The sequence below is a fragment of the Thamnophis sirtalis genome, unplaced genomic scaffold, assembly GCF_051295495.1.
Source record: "Thamnophis sirtalis isolate CommonGarterSnake01/CBP01778 unplaced genomic scaffold, rThaSir2_p1.2 scaffold_4, whole genome shotgun sequence".
In the NCBI taxonomy this organism is placed as follows: domain Eukaryota; kingdom Metazoa; phylum Chordata; class Lepidosauria; order Squamata; family Natricidae; genus Thamnophis; species Thamnophis sirtalis.
Genome location: NW_028261384.1, coordinates 50,620,302 through 50,636,036, shown reverse-complemented (window position 1 = coordinate 50,636,036; position 15,735 = coordinate 50,620,302). Strand labels below are relative to the sequence as shown.

Below are 15,735 nucleotides of genomic sequence, written 5' to 3'. Positions count from 1 at the left end.
TCATCAGAGTAGACTGCTTTCGAGTGTATTTTTTCCTTTTTATAGGTTGCTATCCCTCTTTTTTTATCTGCCAATGCTGTATATAATTTCCCTAGTTTTTTGTTTTCCAGTAAGTTCCTATGTTCCCTTTTAATATGCACTTCCTGTATACAGGTTATATTACCTTCAGTTTATTAAATTTATTAAACATCTGCACTCTTTTTTTGTGAGTTCAGTCCATTCAAGTTTATAGAGATAATTTTTATTCCCTGGTCCATCTTTAGATGGGGTGTTTTTTGTTGCTTCTGGTTTGTATCCCTCTCGCGCCTTCCTTTTCTGCTTTCTCTCTTTCTTGCCTCTGTTCTTCTTTCCTGTTTCTTTCCTTGTCTTCTGATGTTTCTTCCTCTTGACTTCAACTTTCTAGGTCCTCTTTACTTCCTTGTTCTTCTTCCCATGTGCAGTATTTTTCATAGAATTCTTGCGCTTCTTCTATTTTCTCTATCATATCTTTTTCCTTGCCAAGATATCAGTACCCCTTCTGGTACCAACCATCTGTACATTATTCTGTTTTTATTTAACTGTTTTGTTAAAAATTAGTATTGTCTACGTTGTTCACAAATTATCCATGGAATTTGTTTAAGCGTGATCAACTCTATTCCCTGGAATGTAATCATCCCTTCTCTGGTTTTTTTGTACACTTCATCTCTAGTTGTTTTTTTGGCAAATCTCGGGAGCCTATGTCTTCTGGCATAATTAGTATGCACACGGAAAGCTTTATCGATGTCCCCTCTCAACTCTTGTTCTTTTCTCTGCAGAATTTCGATGAAGATTTTGATCATTTTTCCTTTCAGGTCTTCCTCCTTCTCTTCCGGTATGTTTTGGAATCTTAGATAGAATGAAGCTCTTTCATTTTCGTCAGATTATTGATAACTCTAATTCTTTAATAACTTGTCTATATTTCAGCTCCATTTTTTCCATCTTCTGATCTGTTTGTTCTATTTTTGTTTCGATGTTCTGGATTTTTTGTTCATTAATTGCTAAGGCATTCTGTATCCTTTCAATTTTGTCATCCATGTTTTTGATATTTCCTTTCAATTCTCCCATTTCATTTTTCATTTCTTCATGATTCCTCCTTGTCTTGTCATGATTTGTAACCGTCACTTCTTGGCTTTTCATCAATGTCTCTTGTATCATCTGGAGCATCAATTGCATACTCTGCATTGTTGGTGTTGGTCCCCATTCCTGCCATCGTTCCGCCTTTCTCCAGCCCCAATGCGCTCTCAATTGATCTTTGATTTGAGGAGGGGGTTGTTGCTGAAGTCAGATTCGGGTAGTTTTTTTCACTAACTTTACTGAAGTTGCCATTCTTATCCCCCTATTTATCCTTGCCCACAATTGCATATAAATTGTACTTTGTTTCTACTTTATCAGCGATATCAATGGTATCAATAATTATATATCTCAATATTTAACAATAATTAACCTTCCTTAATATCACATTTCAATATCTAAATATTCCTATGTATTATTCTATTCTGTTTTTGATCCTTAATTATTATATATCATAGAGTTATCTATCACACTGTTATCTTATACAAATAGATGTCTCTCAGTTGTATCAGTTATAGAGGTATACAATTTTAGTAATTAGTGTATGTATGTATATGTATGTGTGTGTGTGTGTATATACACACACACACAAACACACACATACATCAGCTTATGTCACTGTTGGTTTTCTTGCATCAGACTTCACGGTTCATTCAAATTTATAATCCACTAGGTGTCACCCTCTCCTCAGTATCACTATTAGTATCAAATCAGTTAATACAACAAGTCCAGCAGCAAAGGCAAAATAAAGGGGGGGTGGGTAAAGAAGCCTCAAATCATTCCAAAACAGTTCTATCTCTACTGTCTCCGCTACCGTTCCAAGTTCCGAGGAGAATAAATACCGTATATTTGTAAGTTCAGCTATTCTTTGGAAAAACAAAACAATAGAAGGAAGAGCAAGAAGAAAAAAGTCAACAACCAACCCGACTGTTAAACAATCCTTTCTGTGCTTTCCAAGTCTTCTCAGCAGTTACTATGTCCCACTCCTGTTATCCACGCCGGGTTTTCGTTCTCACTGTGGCCACTTTCGTTCAAGTTATTCACGCTGTCAATTCCAACTCAGTGTCACTGCTATCACTACTTTTCAGCAAAAATCTGAACTGCAAAAACAGTCTCCTTCCCAGAGCCTCTTTCTTTCCAGCTCACTCTCTCTGCCAATTTCGCGTTGTCTCCTTTTCTTTGGGTTGTCAATAATAATAACAGATGTCTCGATTTCAACTGCTTTCTCTCTCTGCTTCCTTCTTATGCGGTCGCCATCATTCCGGTCCTGACCACGTGGCAGGATAGATCCTTCTCCGTTTAGTGGGTTTCTCCTACCCGCTGGGGGATTTGCCTTATCACCCCAATGTCTTCAGAGTTTCCCCCTTAATCTGCCGGACCCTTCAGGATCCACGGCGCTCAGAAATGAGCTCAAATGAAGAAGTTAGAGTTAGATGTTAAGAGAACTCCTGTTCCTCAGCTCCAAGCATGATGACATCACCACAGGAAGTCCCCGCTCCCCCCCTTTTTAAAAACCTTTTTGAGATGACATGCTACCATTTAATTTGTCTCTTGAGGCTGAGAAATCACTCAGCAAGCGGTGAAAAAAACCTTTTTCACTCAACATTGTTTTAACCCCACACTGTACAAATGACACTTGAGTCAACAAAGCTTGTTGTGTGTGCTTACTGTTTTTCTTTTAATTTTTTTTAAAATATGACAGCATAAATTGATTATGCTGTTTGTTTTTTGGTTTGTTCTAAGGGATTGGAATATCCTTTACCACAACAATAAATATTACTGCTGATGATTACATGTAAAATTCTATCCACTTACAGTCTGCCTTAGATTGTTCTTTTTTTATTTCTACAATCCTCTTTTAAGCTCAAACATTGATTTGAAGAGCCAACATATTGAAATATATAAAGCAGAGTTTGTCAACATTGAAAATTTTAGAATGCATGGATTTCAGTTCCCAGAATACTCCAGCCATCATTCTGACTGTCACCAATAAAAAGAATATTTACAGTTCAAGGCTGAAATGAGAAGCTTCGTTTTCTTGCAGACATTCCATTACCCAAACTAGGTAACATTATCAGCGCTAGTAAGGAATGGGATTTGCTCTCAATTAATATTCTAGTGACTTACCCTGTCAGTGTTCATGGGAATGGGCTTGGACGGCTGTTTACTATTGGCTTGTTTGGCAGTTCCTTGATTGGGATATTATTTACTTCTTAATTGGTAGTTTAATCTTGGGGTTAATCTATACTCATCTGGGTATTGATTGCTGGTGTGGAGATGTTTTGGCTTGTTGCTTATCACTTTTGCATAGTGTGTAGATGTTGTATATGTTCTGTGTCCATTGATAACCAATTTGTCAGAGTCTAGGCTACCAAAATTCTCTAGCATTTTTAGGCATAGCTTGGTCTAGAATGGTCACAGTTTCCTAGTTGAAACTATGATTAAGTCTGTCTGTAAGTTATTAAATTAAAGAATTTTCATCATGTCTTTTGACTTTGATGAGCTGATGTTTATGGATGCATTCTGCTAGTCTTTTGCCTGCTTGTCCTATGTAGTGGCTGTTGTTGCTTTATGCTTACGTTGTAGATGACTCCTATTTTTTCTTCTAGAAGAATTAGAATTCTTCTAACTCTTTTGAATTACTTAGAAAGTTTGTTGGTTTGTATACTACACTGATTCCCATCATTTGACCTGCAAATTCTGGGAACTGAAGTTCACACGACTTAAAATTGCCAAGGCTGAGAAACTGTAATATAGATAGGGCATCATTACTCAATTTTAGATCTGAGTTATTATAACTGCTTGGGATTTTAGCTATTATGATGGTTAGTAGTAGCCATTTTAATTTGGGAAGAGCTGATTAGAAGTTGAAATGGCATTAATCAGTAATAGCAACCTGTTTTTTTACTTCAGCAAGGAATTTCCTACAGTCTTTCCAGAGTCCAAACCTAATGTTAATATGAAACTGATACAATTATTTTTTATTCCTTTACTCACATACATCAATGGCTCAGTGGCCTTGAAATGGAGATGACTAATGACTAATAATTGGTAATAACTAGCAGAGCAAAATCCGCCAGGACTCTTTACCTTTTACCTTTTATTCACATACATACATAGAAGGTCTTTTGTTGCAGCCTTAAATCCTTAGTTGCAAAACAAACAATTTAATCTTAAATACAATCTGCATTTCTTGCATTTCTATCAATGCCCCTTAGGCATTCTTAGAAAATATAATGACTCATTTAGTAGCCAAATATTTCCCCTATCAAGGAAAATGATATAGGCAAAGTGAGATTATGACAGCATTATAGCAGTGTAGAAGAAGTAGTGGTCAGTGCCCTGGTTTGTCTTCTAATAAAATAGCAAAAGAGGATTTGGGATTTGAGGCAGTGTCGTGCGGTGAAGCTTATGGCTGGTGAGGCAAAAAGAAAGAAAGTGGTTGCCCCCCCCCCGCAGCAGCTATGTCCAAAACAGGCATCCCACGCTCCGCAGCTATGTCTGACCCTGCAAGGCGCGGGGTGCCTCTATGTCAGACAGAAGTGGTGGGGCACTTTCTTTTGGCTTTTGCCCACCCCGCAGGGCAAACACTTCCATCTTGCAGGCACTGGAGCCGCAGGACACCAGGCTCCCACCACTTCCTCCCAGAGCTCCGGCAGGCTCGTCAAGGAGGAGCCCGGATGAGGCTGGAGCGAGAGACACGGAGGCGAAAGGCTGGCCACTCGGGGCTTGGAAGGGGGAGCGGAATGTGGGTCCTCTGCTCCTGGAAAGTCCAGGGAGGGAAGTGGGGCTGGCCTGTTTCTTCCCGGGGCTGCTTGGAGACAGAACCGGGGCTGCAGAGACTCGCCCACAGCCGGCTTCTCTGGAGCAGAGGCGGGGCGATAGAAGCAGAGCTGAGCCTCTTGCCGCTGCGGGCCTGGCTTGCAGAGTGCAAAAAGGGGAAGGGGCCTCTTGGAATACCCACCCTCACCCCTCTTCGCCTTTCGCCTCCGCGGCTCTCGTTCCAGCCTTGTCCGGGCTCATCATATGAAGAAGTCAGCTTCTTTTTACCACTTTAAATATTATTCAGGGTACTATTTCTGTTTCAACTGGTGAACTAAATAATACATACATATTGCAGTGAATTTTGGGAAGTGTTCAAGAATAACTATAATTTTCTATAGGAAACTGACCATTTCAAAATGATGTCCCATATTACTACACTTATATACTCGGTCAAACATCAAATATCACTTTATAGCTGCATATTATAGGGGATGGATGATTGGAATTTTGAATTCCTCCCCCCTGCCCCCTCCCTCGGACCCACTTTTTCCAGCTGTGTCAGAGGATCATTTCAACTCTCCTCTTGTCCGCCATGATGAAAATGTAAAAAGAAAAAAGCAACTTAGGCAAGACCTGCTGCTCCCAGACAGGAGGCAGAGAACCACGTGCCTCCTTTGCATAAGGAATTTTTCACCTTTTAACCCTTACTTACTTAACTCTGAGCAAGGGTTAAAAGGCGAAAAATTCCTTATGCAAAGGAGGCCCATAGTTCTCTTGCCTCCCCCTGCAGTTAGCACTAAGCAGAGTCATTCTGGCAGCAACTACATTAGCCTTTTTCTTTTCTTTTCCTCATAATACTGGTGAGGCCCCGCATCCCCTGACTGCACATCCCTGATTTGAGGGGTAGATGGCTTCTGCAGAGACTTTATTTTATTATGTTACTATATTTTTTAAATTTAATTTATTTATTATATTTATTTTATTTTTATGTTATTTATATGGCACCCATTTAATTTGCATGATTCTGGGCAGCTAGCAATTTCCTTGTCTCCTGTCCTTTACTGATGTGTTCATATGCATCCAAGTAAGTTTTTATTCCCTAGCCTAATATATCTGACAGGGAAATTGAGGTTTGTGGGACTTTTCCATACCTTTCTGATTCCAAGCCCAATAGGTTATGTGTGTCTTTGCTGGTTCATAATAAAAATAGACTGATTGAATGTCTCTGTTATTTATTTATTTGAATGAATGCATGGATGCATTACTTCTTCAGTGAATTTTGTAACCATTTATTTGTATAAGTTTCAATTCTACAGGACCTAGAACAATCCATGATTCACCTGGCAGAGAATGTGCTTTGTATATAGTGGAATCACTTTATATCCTTTTAAGGGGATTCAAACTTTGCAAGATGATGGATGCCGCATCACAAACCCAGCCCTGCCTTTATTGTGTGTACATTAACATTGCATGAACCTACGATAAGGGTGGTATTTAGATAGTGATGCTATACCCATCACGTTGCTTCTCCATCCTTGACATCGCTAGTTGCAGAGCTGAGAAAGGCCCTTGGAAAAATATATCTAGGAAGAGTATATCCCACATGAATAGTTGTACTAAAAAAATGGTTCTATGCATACATATTCATATATTAATCAGCCCCAAATATATAATGCACACACTAAACTGCTTCTTTAGCTACATCAACAATGAAATTGTGACTTTACCTCTGTGGGACTAACTTCTGGAAGTTGTTTTGAAGTTTTGAACAATAGAATAATGTGTACAAGATGCATAAATGTAATAGTCAGCCAAACAAAAATGATTATCTTGCCTCTAAACAGGGTATAAAGTAAATACTGCTTAAGCATTTGGGCTGTTTTCAAAAAACTGATTACTGAAATAATCCACAGAATTCATATTAGAGTTCTCATATCAACCTAAGCTGAAAAAAGACCAGCCGTTGTAGCCATCTGTGACTATAGTAGCAACATTTGATCTAAGAGCTAATTATGTGCCTGATGCTTTAGAGACGATGCAGCCCTCTTTAAAATAGGAGAAGCACTAGGGATGTGCAATTGAAATTGAAAACTCTGTTACTTTGAATCAAAAGTTATTTTTTTACTAACGTTACTATAAGTGTTTTTACACTGTTCCAAGTTGTTCCAACCATTCTGGAACATTTTATTTCAAAAGGCTCTGTTATGAATTCAGAACAGGGGCTTTAAGCTTGTAATGGACTATTGGAAAAATATTGGAACATTTTCTATAATTCAACTTTGGAACCAAATATTATGAATTCCAATGGACCATATTGAACTTGAAACATTTTGAATTTGAAATGCTTTCACAACTCTAATAAACACCAAGAATTAAACTACTCATTACTATTTATTAACATTTGTTAAGTCTATTACTCACCCAGCCAGTGGGTTCACCCCTCATCCTCCGATAACCTCTTTATTAACTTCATAGTTTTTGAAAACATGAGAAATTCATCTCAATTCTGACCGGTGATGCTGAAAAATATTACGTTGATCCCCTCAGCAGGTGTTTTATCATAGCATGAAAGACTCCTTAGTAAACTTTGTTCTTTTGGGCCTTAAGCATCAGTCTCTAAACATTAAGGGGCTTGATTCTATTTAAATGTGTGCTCTATTCAATATATAATCCACAGTATGTATTCTAGTCTAAACTAAATTTCCTGAAAACTTTTACTGCAAAATATCTCCTCAAGAAAAAAAAATGCACCAGTGTCATCTGCATCAAATTGCAATGGAATCGCAATATGCATGCATGGAATAACATCATCATGCACAATAATGCACCCTTAAACATTTGTTTCTTGATATCCAACACAAATAATCAAATAAGTTATAATTAAATCATTCTTGTCCACCACCACTTCCCACAGATGCCCATGAAAGGCAGTTGGGGAATCTGGTATACTCTATATAATGCCTGCTAAATCAAAGCTATTGTCAAGGAAACTATGATTGTAAGTTCCTAATGAGACCACACACGTACACTTTCTAAATAGCATTGTCTGGGCAAATACAGACATCAGTTTCTTCCTTAAGTAATATCCAATAGTTTTGAAAAGTGGAAGTAGTTAACTGCAATTTGACAACTACACTTAACCTTCCCTTTTGTTGTAAAATACAGCACAAGGGAAATTCAGTTTGTAGTCATGGACAGCAGTAATTTATTAGTGGTTTAAGAATGTGGGACCAGAACAAATTCTAGACAAAAGAAAATCATGTTTGTGTTTTTACTGTCTGTCTTGGCAAACAGACCAAAGCTGTGCTTGGGAATGCCAACATTTGATATTGCATTTGTTCTAGTCAGGGTGACAGCTAACAAATGAACCGAGTTTGGTTTTAATTAGTGTAGAAGAAGAAAGCCTATATATTCTTCTGCAATCAGCTTTGCAAAATAAGTATAAAAGCAAAATATTCATGGTATTTTACTTATCTGCATGATTTTTTAAGCAGATAAATAAAGGCCAACAATTCAAAATCAGAAAATAATGCCTTTGGTAGACATTATCAATTGTGATGATAGAAGCCAAGCTTTGGTATAATATTAACCTTCATTTCTTCTTCTTTTAATCTTCTCTGGTATATGAACTATTCATTTGAAATTTGGGGGTTTGGTTTTCAATTTTTAAAGAGGCAAACTGACCTACATAACAATATTTATTAAATGAATGCATCCCAGTGAAGATTACTTAGTGGTTTAGTGAAACTCCCAGGAATAGCAAAGATAGATGAATCATCCAAAGTTTTCATTGTAGAGTATATATTTTAATTAATTAATTAAATATCTTGGGAACCTCCCAATATTTTCACAGAATTGGGTACTTAGTCCATTTCAGATATTTGTGAACTGTTCTTTATAATCTTACATAATACTAATGTTGTTTGCAATAGAAAGCTTAATGTGGTCACATTTTGTTATAAAATATTTGACATTCTATTTTAACAATGGAAAGCTGAGCAATTCAAATAGGCCAATGGCATTTGCAGAAATAAGAGGTGGTACAATTAGAGTCCCCCCCTCCCCAGGTAGATTTTTTTCCTCAAGTATTGCAACCAGTATTGCACACATTTTTTCAAATTAACATAAATTAATAATCTGTGCATTTCATCTTGTAATATAACCAAGAAAGCTGAAGGAAGCTCTGCGGCATTTAATAGATATTTCTCTGGGATGAGAATTTTATGAATTTTCACTGTCTTGAAACAGAAGCATTCCTCAAAATCTTTCTTCTTTTGCTTGAATTATTGCCTGAATTAGAAATTTATTCATATAATTAATTTTATTATATATCCACCCATCTTACATTTATTTAATGTAAGATCTCCCAATAAAACAACATAATATGTTTAAAACCCAGGAGCAAAATTAAGCTTTCACATGTAAAGTTCCTCATTAGATCCTCTTATCCACCTCAACCTATGTCAGCACTTGAAGGAAAAACCAGGTCTGAACTGCTTTTTGGAAGGTAAGGAGGATAGAAGCCTGCTGAACTTCAAGAGGAAGGGAATTCTGTAGGGCAGGACTGCCATGAAAAAGGCACTCCTGCAACATACCATAAAATAGCAATGTTTAAAGGAAGGAACTAGGAGCTTGGTACTTTATCTGATAATGTAGAATTGTTAGATGTCCTTATGCTTAGGGAGAAGCAATCCTGCAGATAAACTGATCTTTGCCATATAGGCTTTAAAGATAATAACCAGCATCTAGAGGGAAACAGGGTTGAAACCTATGCAATAGAAGTGTTACATAGGTAAACATAAGGGCCTTCATCACTGTCCATGCCCCCCCCCCCATTCTGGACCAGCTGTAGAACTTAAAGGGAAGTTTCATATAAAGCTCATTGCAGTAATCAAATAGGAACTGATTAAGACATGGGTGATCATGACAAAGGCTTCCTGTTCCTGGAAAGGTTACAAATGGCATGCCGGACAAATCTGGGGAAAGCTCCTCTTTCTCACAGCTATGGAGTCCGCAAAATCTGCATAGTTCAAGAGAATGCCACCCTATCCAGAGTCAAAGATGAAATATCACCTGGGTTTTGGTGCTTCAAAAAACAAAGTGATTCTGTGTTGCCATGAGTTGAGTTTCTTCCCATCAAGAGCCTTAAATTTCCAGGCCCTCAAACAGCATTCATGATTCAACTGGACAATTGTAAATGCACATCCAGTTTGATGATATGCTTGTGTTCTCCTGAGTTTTACCATTAATATCCATTCAGCCTAAAAAGAAGTCTAAATAAAAATCATGTTTACTGTAGATATAAATAGAAATAAGCAGACACAAATGAAAATGAAAATTATAGATGTCCTTTTTAAAGCAATTGCCTTATACATTTATGGAGTGGTATTAAACATATGGTTTAACTGAAAAATATATTGTAATTTTATATTATTTATATAAAATTAATATTTAAGTTTTATCAAGTGAAATTATTCTTACAAATGTTGCAAGAGACATATAATACTATTAAATCAAATTGGGCAGCACCCTACTTACACCAGAGATCATGAAGCAGACTGCTGCTGACTTTTTCAGGCCTTGAAAATGAATGCAAAATAGAGTCAGCAGTGTATTTGTTCTTTGCAAAGAAGCCCCCCAGAGCATGTTGAAGAGATAAGGCAAGTATTTATTTTCTAAATGCCTACTTATCAGGCTATGGTTTTCAGCAGAGGCTGTGAAGAGTTTGATTTTGCTTCTCTTGGGTGACATTTTTCTTGTAATTTTAATGGAGCTGCACTGCTGGCCTTTATGAGCCTTAGGGTTTCCCCACATGCAGTTGAACTATGAGTTCTCCTTTCCTGTACTTAGGAAAGACGATATTGTATTGTAAATACATCCTGGAATGTGCCCAATATTTGAAGGACTAAAATACATTTCTGAACAAGGGTGTGGAGATGTAGGAGGAACATAGATTGAACATAGTATCTAATTCTGAATAAACTTATTACCTGCTGTTAGAAGATTACATGTATTCCCTTACTTACATCTACAATAGGAACTAGAAAATTCATTGTTAAGTAGTGTGGTTATTAAGTGAGGCATCACATGACTGTACCCAATTTTACAACCTTTTTTGCTGCAATTAGTAAGACAAAATGTGAACATCACTTGCGACTTTCCTTGCTAGTTTTCCCATTAACCGTGCTAGTCAGAGACTGGCTCATAAGGTCACAAATGTTGATCCCGAATGATGTGACTATAGTAAAATGCATGACAATTGCTAAACACCCAAATCACAATCATATCATTGGAAGGAAACTGCAATGGTTGTAAGTATAAACATCAGTTGTAAGTCACTTTTTTCAGCCCCATAATAACTTTGAGCAGTCGCTAAATGAACGGTTGTAAGTCAAAGATTGCCTGTATGTTGGTAAAATGAAAGATGCCAGAGAGCAAAAAGGACAATATTTTTATCCAGCCTTTCAAAAAAACCATTGCTCCATTGCTGGTGAGACACTATGCATATACACAATTATGATTTTTCCCCTCTTTTATTAACTGACTATTTTCGCTTTGTTGGGTTTGGAACTCCTATAATTATTTTTCTTGTTATTATTCAAATGTTCCTATACTCACTACATTAACTGATTGGGGGATTTCCTAATATTATTCTGTTTACTTTTTACTTTAATGACAAAAATTGCAGCACAACAGAATATGTACTACTTATTATAGAATTATTCCTTCAAAATAACAAAGTCAACCAAATGAATGTACTGGGGTAAGTTTGATAATATAAAGCTGTATATATTATGCACTAAGAGTATTTAAAGATGCATGCAAAGATCCCATTTTCTTTCTTTATTTGTGATTCTTATTCCATATGCTACTATTTCTTTGATAACTATTATTCTGATATTTCAATTCTATATTTCAATTCTATATTTCAGGTAGCACCCATCATTAAAGAAAGAATGATGAAAAAGGGTAGCATGATGCTGGGTTATCAACCTCATCGTGGAAAAGTTAATTTCTTCCGCCAGGTCATCATTAATCCCCAGGTGATCCGTGAAGACATGGACTTCCTACTTGATGAGATTGATTCACTTGGAAAAGACTTGTAGCTGATACCCCCCAACAATAGCAGAAGCTTCTGTGTGTAGAGTTTATAGATTAAATAAGTTAATGATATAATATTATTAGACCTTATGATCCATATAAAAATGCTCAGATATGTATGTAGACTTTTTATACCCAGTATATGTTTAAAATTTAAATTAAAGGAAATGTTATAATGATGGGGTGATATATAAATCACAACCCTTTAGAAAAAAATAAAGTGTTATATGAACAATAGTATATGTCAACCACATTTCCTGAATACATTTATGTTTTTGAATAAAGATTCAAATAGATCCATATTGTATATTATAAAATATCTATCTTTGGACAATTAATTTCATATAACAGACTTTTCCATTGATAAATTGGGATTACCACTTCTCTTATTCCAAGCAGTATGGCTAAAAGTTGGGATGGCTGGGAATTATCCTCCATCTGGAGAACATGGGTGAGGTAAACTGATTTATAATGTCTGAATCATGTTTTCAATGCTAAAGTATAAGCAGGCATTTTAGAAGCATATTTAAGTTTTTAAAAAGTTTGTGTGTATGTTTTTACATATAAATTTTAGTGTTTTTTTAATGTAGTATGGCTATTTAAAGTAAGGTTTTTGGCACTGATTCAGCATCACTTATGTGATGGTTTAAAAGCCATCAGCATTCATCTATCTAACTATAAATTTGTTAAAGAATATACTAAAAGCAATATAATTATGCAGTCATTTGAAATATGCTGTAATATTCAAATACAGACATAGTTAAATGATATTGTGAAGATGGAAAGGCCTATAATATTTCCCACTATTTATTTGTGTATTGCATCACATATTAACAAAACTGATCTTATTTTTTTATTTATTAATATATGGATTCTACTATAGTTCTTAATTTAAATGTTAACATTACATTTGAAGCATAATATTTAATTTAGTAAAGCCCCGTGTTGTTTCTTTCTGCTTTTATGGTTACAAAAATCTGTAGATAAAACAGTGTAAGAGATACTCCTTGTAGTAGCATATTTAGTTTAGCAAGTAGACATTTCCTATATTTTTAAAAATTAATATAAATGCTTTATAATAAATACTTTATCAAAAAGTCCCTGATTATTCATCCTTCTACAGCACCACCAACAAAAGCTATGAACTATTAGAACCACAAGGCGTTACTATAGCACACCAACCAACTAAATCCATCGAAAATATAATACCATGTTTCTCAAAAAAATAAGCTCTACCCCAAAAATAATCCCTAGAAAAGATCGTCATCAGCCGGGGGCATGGCCAGCAGAGGAGTCAGCAAGCACACAGGGGCTGATGGTGCATGGCAGCAGCCTTGGGCAAGTAGGGAGATGGGTCGGAGTGGACAGGCACGACAGATGTGTAAATCACCCAAGGGCAGAAAATAAAACACTTCCAAAAACAAAAATAACTAAAGTGAGGGTGTTATACCTTCACCAGGCCCTCTGGGGTATGTGTTTGTGGTGTGGTGCATACTGTGTTGTTCTGATAACTTTGCTAAAGAAACATTTGCAAAGGAAAAAATGGCAGCCTGAACTCATCCATGCTGCATAGAGTGGAAAAAAGTCTTGCTAGAAAGGAAAAGAAACCTCAGCAGAGAAACTCCACAAACATACACACAAACACACACACATGCATGCACAAACACATTTCACAAGGCATCAGGACATTTTCATGCCCACAAAGTATGCTTTAATTTTTTTTTGTTAAAATCATAACATAACATAATCCTTTTGATCATACACTGCTACTCCTTTCTCTTACCTAAATGGTAGGTAATTTGGCAACTAAAGAAGACTTACGACCACAATTGAGCCCAAAATTTCTATTGCTAAGCGAGACCTTTGTTAAATGAGTTTAGCCCCATGTTATGATTTTTTTCTTGCTATTTGTTAAGTGAATTGCAGCAGTTGTTAAGTTAGCAAAGGGTTGTTAAGTGAATCTGGCTTTCCTCTTGACTTTGCTTGTCAGAAGGTCACAAAAGGAGATCATGTGAGCCCAGGACATTGCAACACTCATAAATATGAGTTAGTTGCCAAGTGTATGCATTTTGATCACATGACCATGGGGGGGGTACTGTAATGGTCGTAAGTGTGAAAAATGGTCATAAGCCACTTTTTTCAGTACTGTTGTAACTTTGAACAGCCACTAAACGAACTGTTGAAAGTTAGGACTACCTTTAATCCCTTTTCTAGGTTAACACAATATGTTGGGTAGAGGAAAAAAGTACATAAGAGATAAATTATATAAATGAATGGATGAACAAATCTAACCAGATTTAACCCTTGCTACATTTGCCTGATGTGCCCACACAACCAGTAACTTTGTTAATCCATTTTCTCGCTTCCCACAATACATCCAGTCATCCAATGACTAAAATGTGGCTTTGCAAAACACTCTAAAACCAGTGGTGAAATTCAATTTCCCCCCCACTGATTCTGTGGGAGTGGCTTGGTGGACATGGCTTAGTGGGGGTCATGTGACTGAGTAGGTATGGCCAACTTGACATCACTCACAGCAACCCACCAAGCCATGCCCATCAAGCCATGCCCATAGAACCGACAGAAAAGTTTGGCCAGCCAAATCTTCTAGCATTCAACCTGGCTGCTTCTCGCTTCCTTCTCCTGTTTGCTCTGTATGTATGAGCCTGAGAAGGAGGAAACAGCCACATTGAATGCTGTGGCAGAGAGAAGCCAAACTTTTCTCCCTCCCTTCCCAGTGGAGCTGCTCAGAAGGCAGCCACCGGCAGCAGTCTGTCTTTTTATGTTTCCCCCTCTCTCCCAGAATTGTACCTTAAAGACTGCACCCAGCAAGATTTGGAAGATTTTTTTTTGCAAGTTATTTAAGAAATTCCAATTGTTTTATCAAGTTAAAGTATTTGGCAGTGATGGTAAGCCTATTACATGTGTCAAAGATGACATGCCATGATGTTTTGGATGACATAGTGGCATTTATCAACACCTAACAACTATTGTTAAAACACCCCTCATATGACTTTCAACAAGGCTGCACAAGAATGGATTCTGTTGTCACATGGTATGGCCTTTTACAAGCATGTTTCTTGGTTTCCAGAGGCTGCAAAGGCCACATAAAAGCATTATCCAAAGCTGTTTCAAAAACAAAAGCATTGTGTGACCCGAGTATATTGCTACCTGGGCTACCTGTATGAAAAAGAGATCACTGCCTAAAAATAAGTGATAGGAGGAGTCCTGGGCCATAAAACAACCATGCTGTTCCCCAAGCTTGCACTTCTTGTGAAATGGCATGAGGCAGCCTATTGATTGGCGGGGACTGAAGTGCCACTATTCAGTGCGCTTTAGAGGGTGGGAGGGAGTGGTTTTTAAGAATTGTTTCTCTTTAGTTTGTGTGAGTGTGTGTGTGCATGAGACAATCCAACAGAGTTAAGTAAGGCATTTTCTGAATTTTTTACACACACCAAATAAAAAAAAGTTCACCATCATTGGTATATAAACTTTGTGTGTTAAAGTTGTTTAAAACATTTATCTTATAAAAATTATTCACAAAATGTACATTTCCCTCATCTCTTTTAAATGATAGACCAAGATGTTTCTAAATAGCCTTTCTAGATTGTAATTTAGAAACTCCCTCCCCCCCCAAGGTTTACTCACCTCCCTCTGACCAAAATATTAAACATGTATTCTGTGTCTAAGCACTCTCGGTTTAAATGCCATTCAAAGTTTTTTTAAAAATCCATTACTTGATTTTATTGCCAAAGCAGCTGGCCAAAATAAATTTCTGTC

The 15,735-nt window shown here is 36.8% G+C and overlaps 1 protein-coding gene across 1 annotated transcript in view; it reads left to right on the top strand.

Moving 5' to 3' along the window:
* The window catches only part of GADL1 (GAD like acidic amino acid decarboxylase 1), a 146,696-nt gene extending 134,119 nt beyond the window's left edge, over positions 1–12,577 (top strand). Inside the window, exon 15 of the mRNA XM_087712897.1 lies at positions 11,787–12,577. Coding sequence (XP_087569023.1) covers positions 11,787–11,960 — 174 coding nt within the window. The 3' untranslated portion in view covers positions 11,961–12,577. The remainder of the gene's footprint in view (positions 1–11,786) is intronic.
* Positions 12,578–15,735: the final 3,158 nt, after the last annotated feature.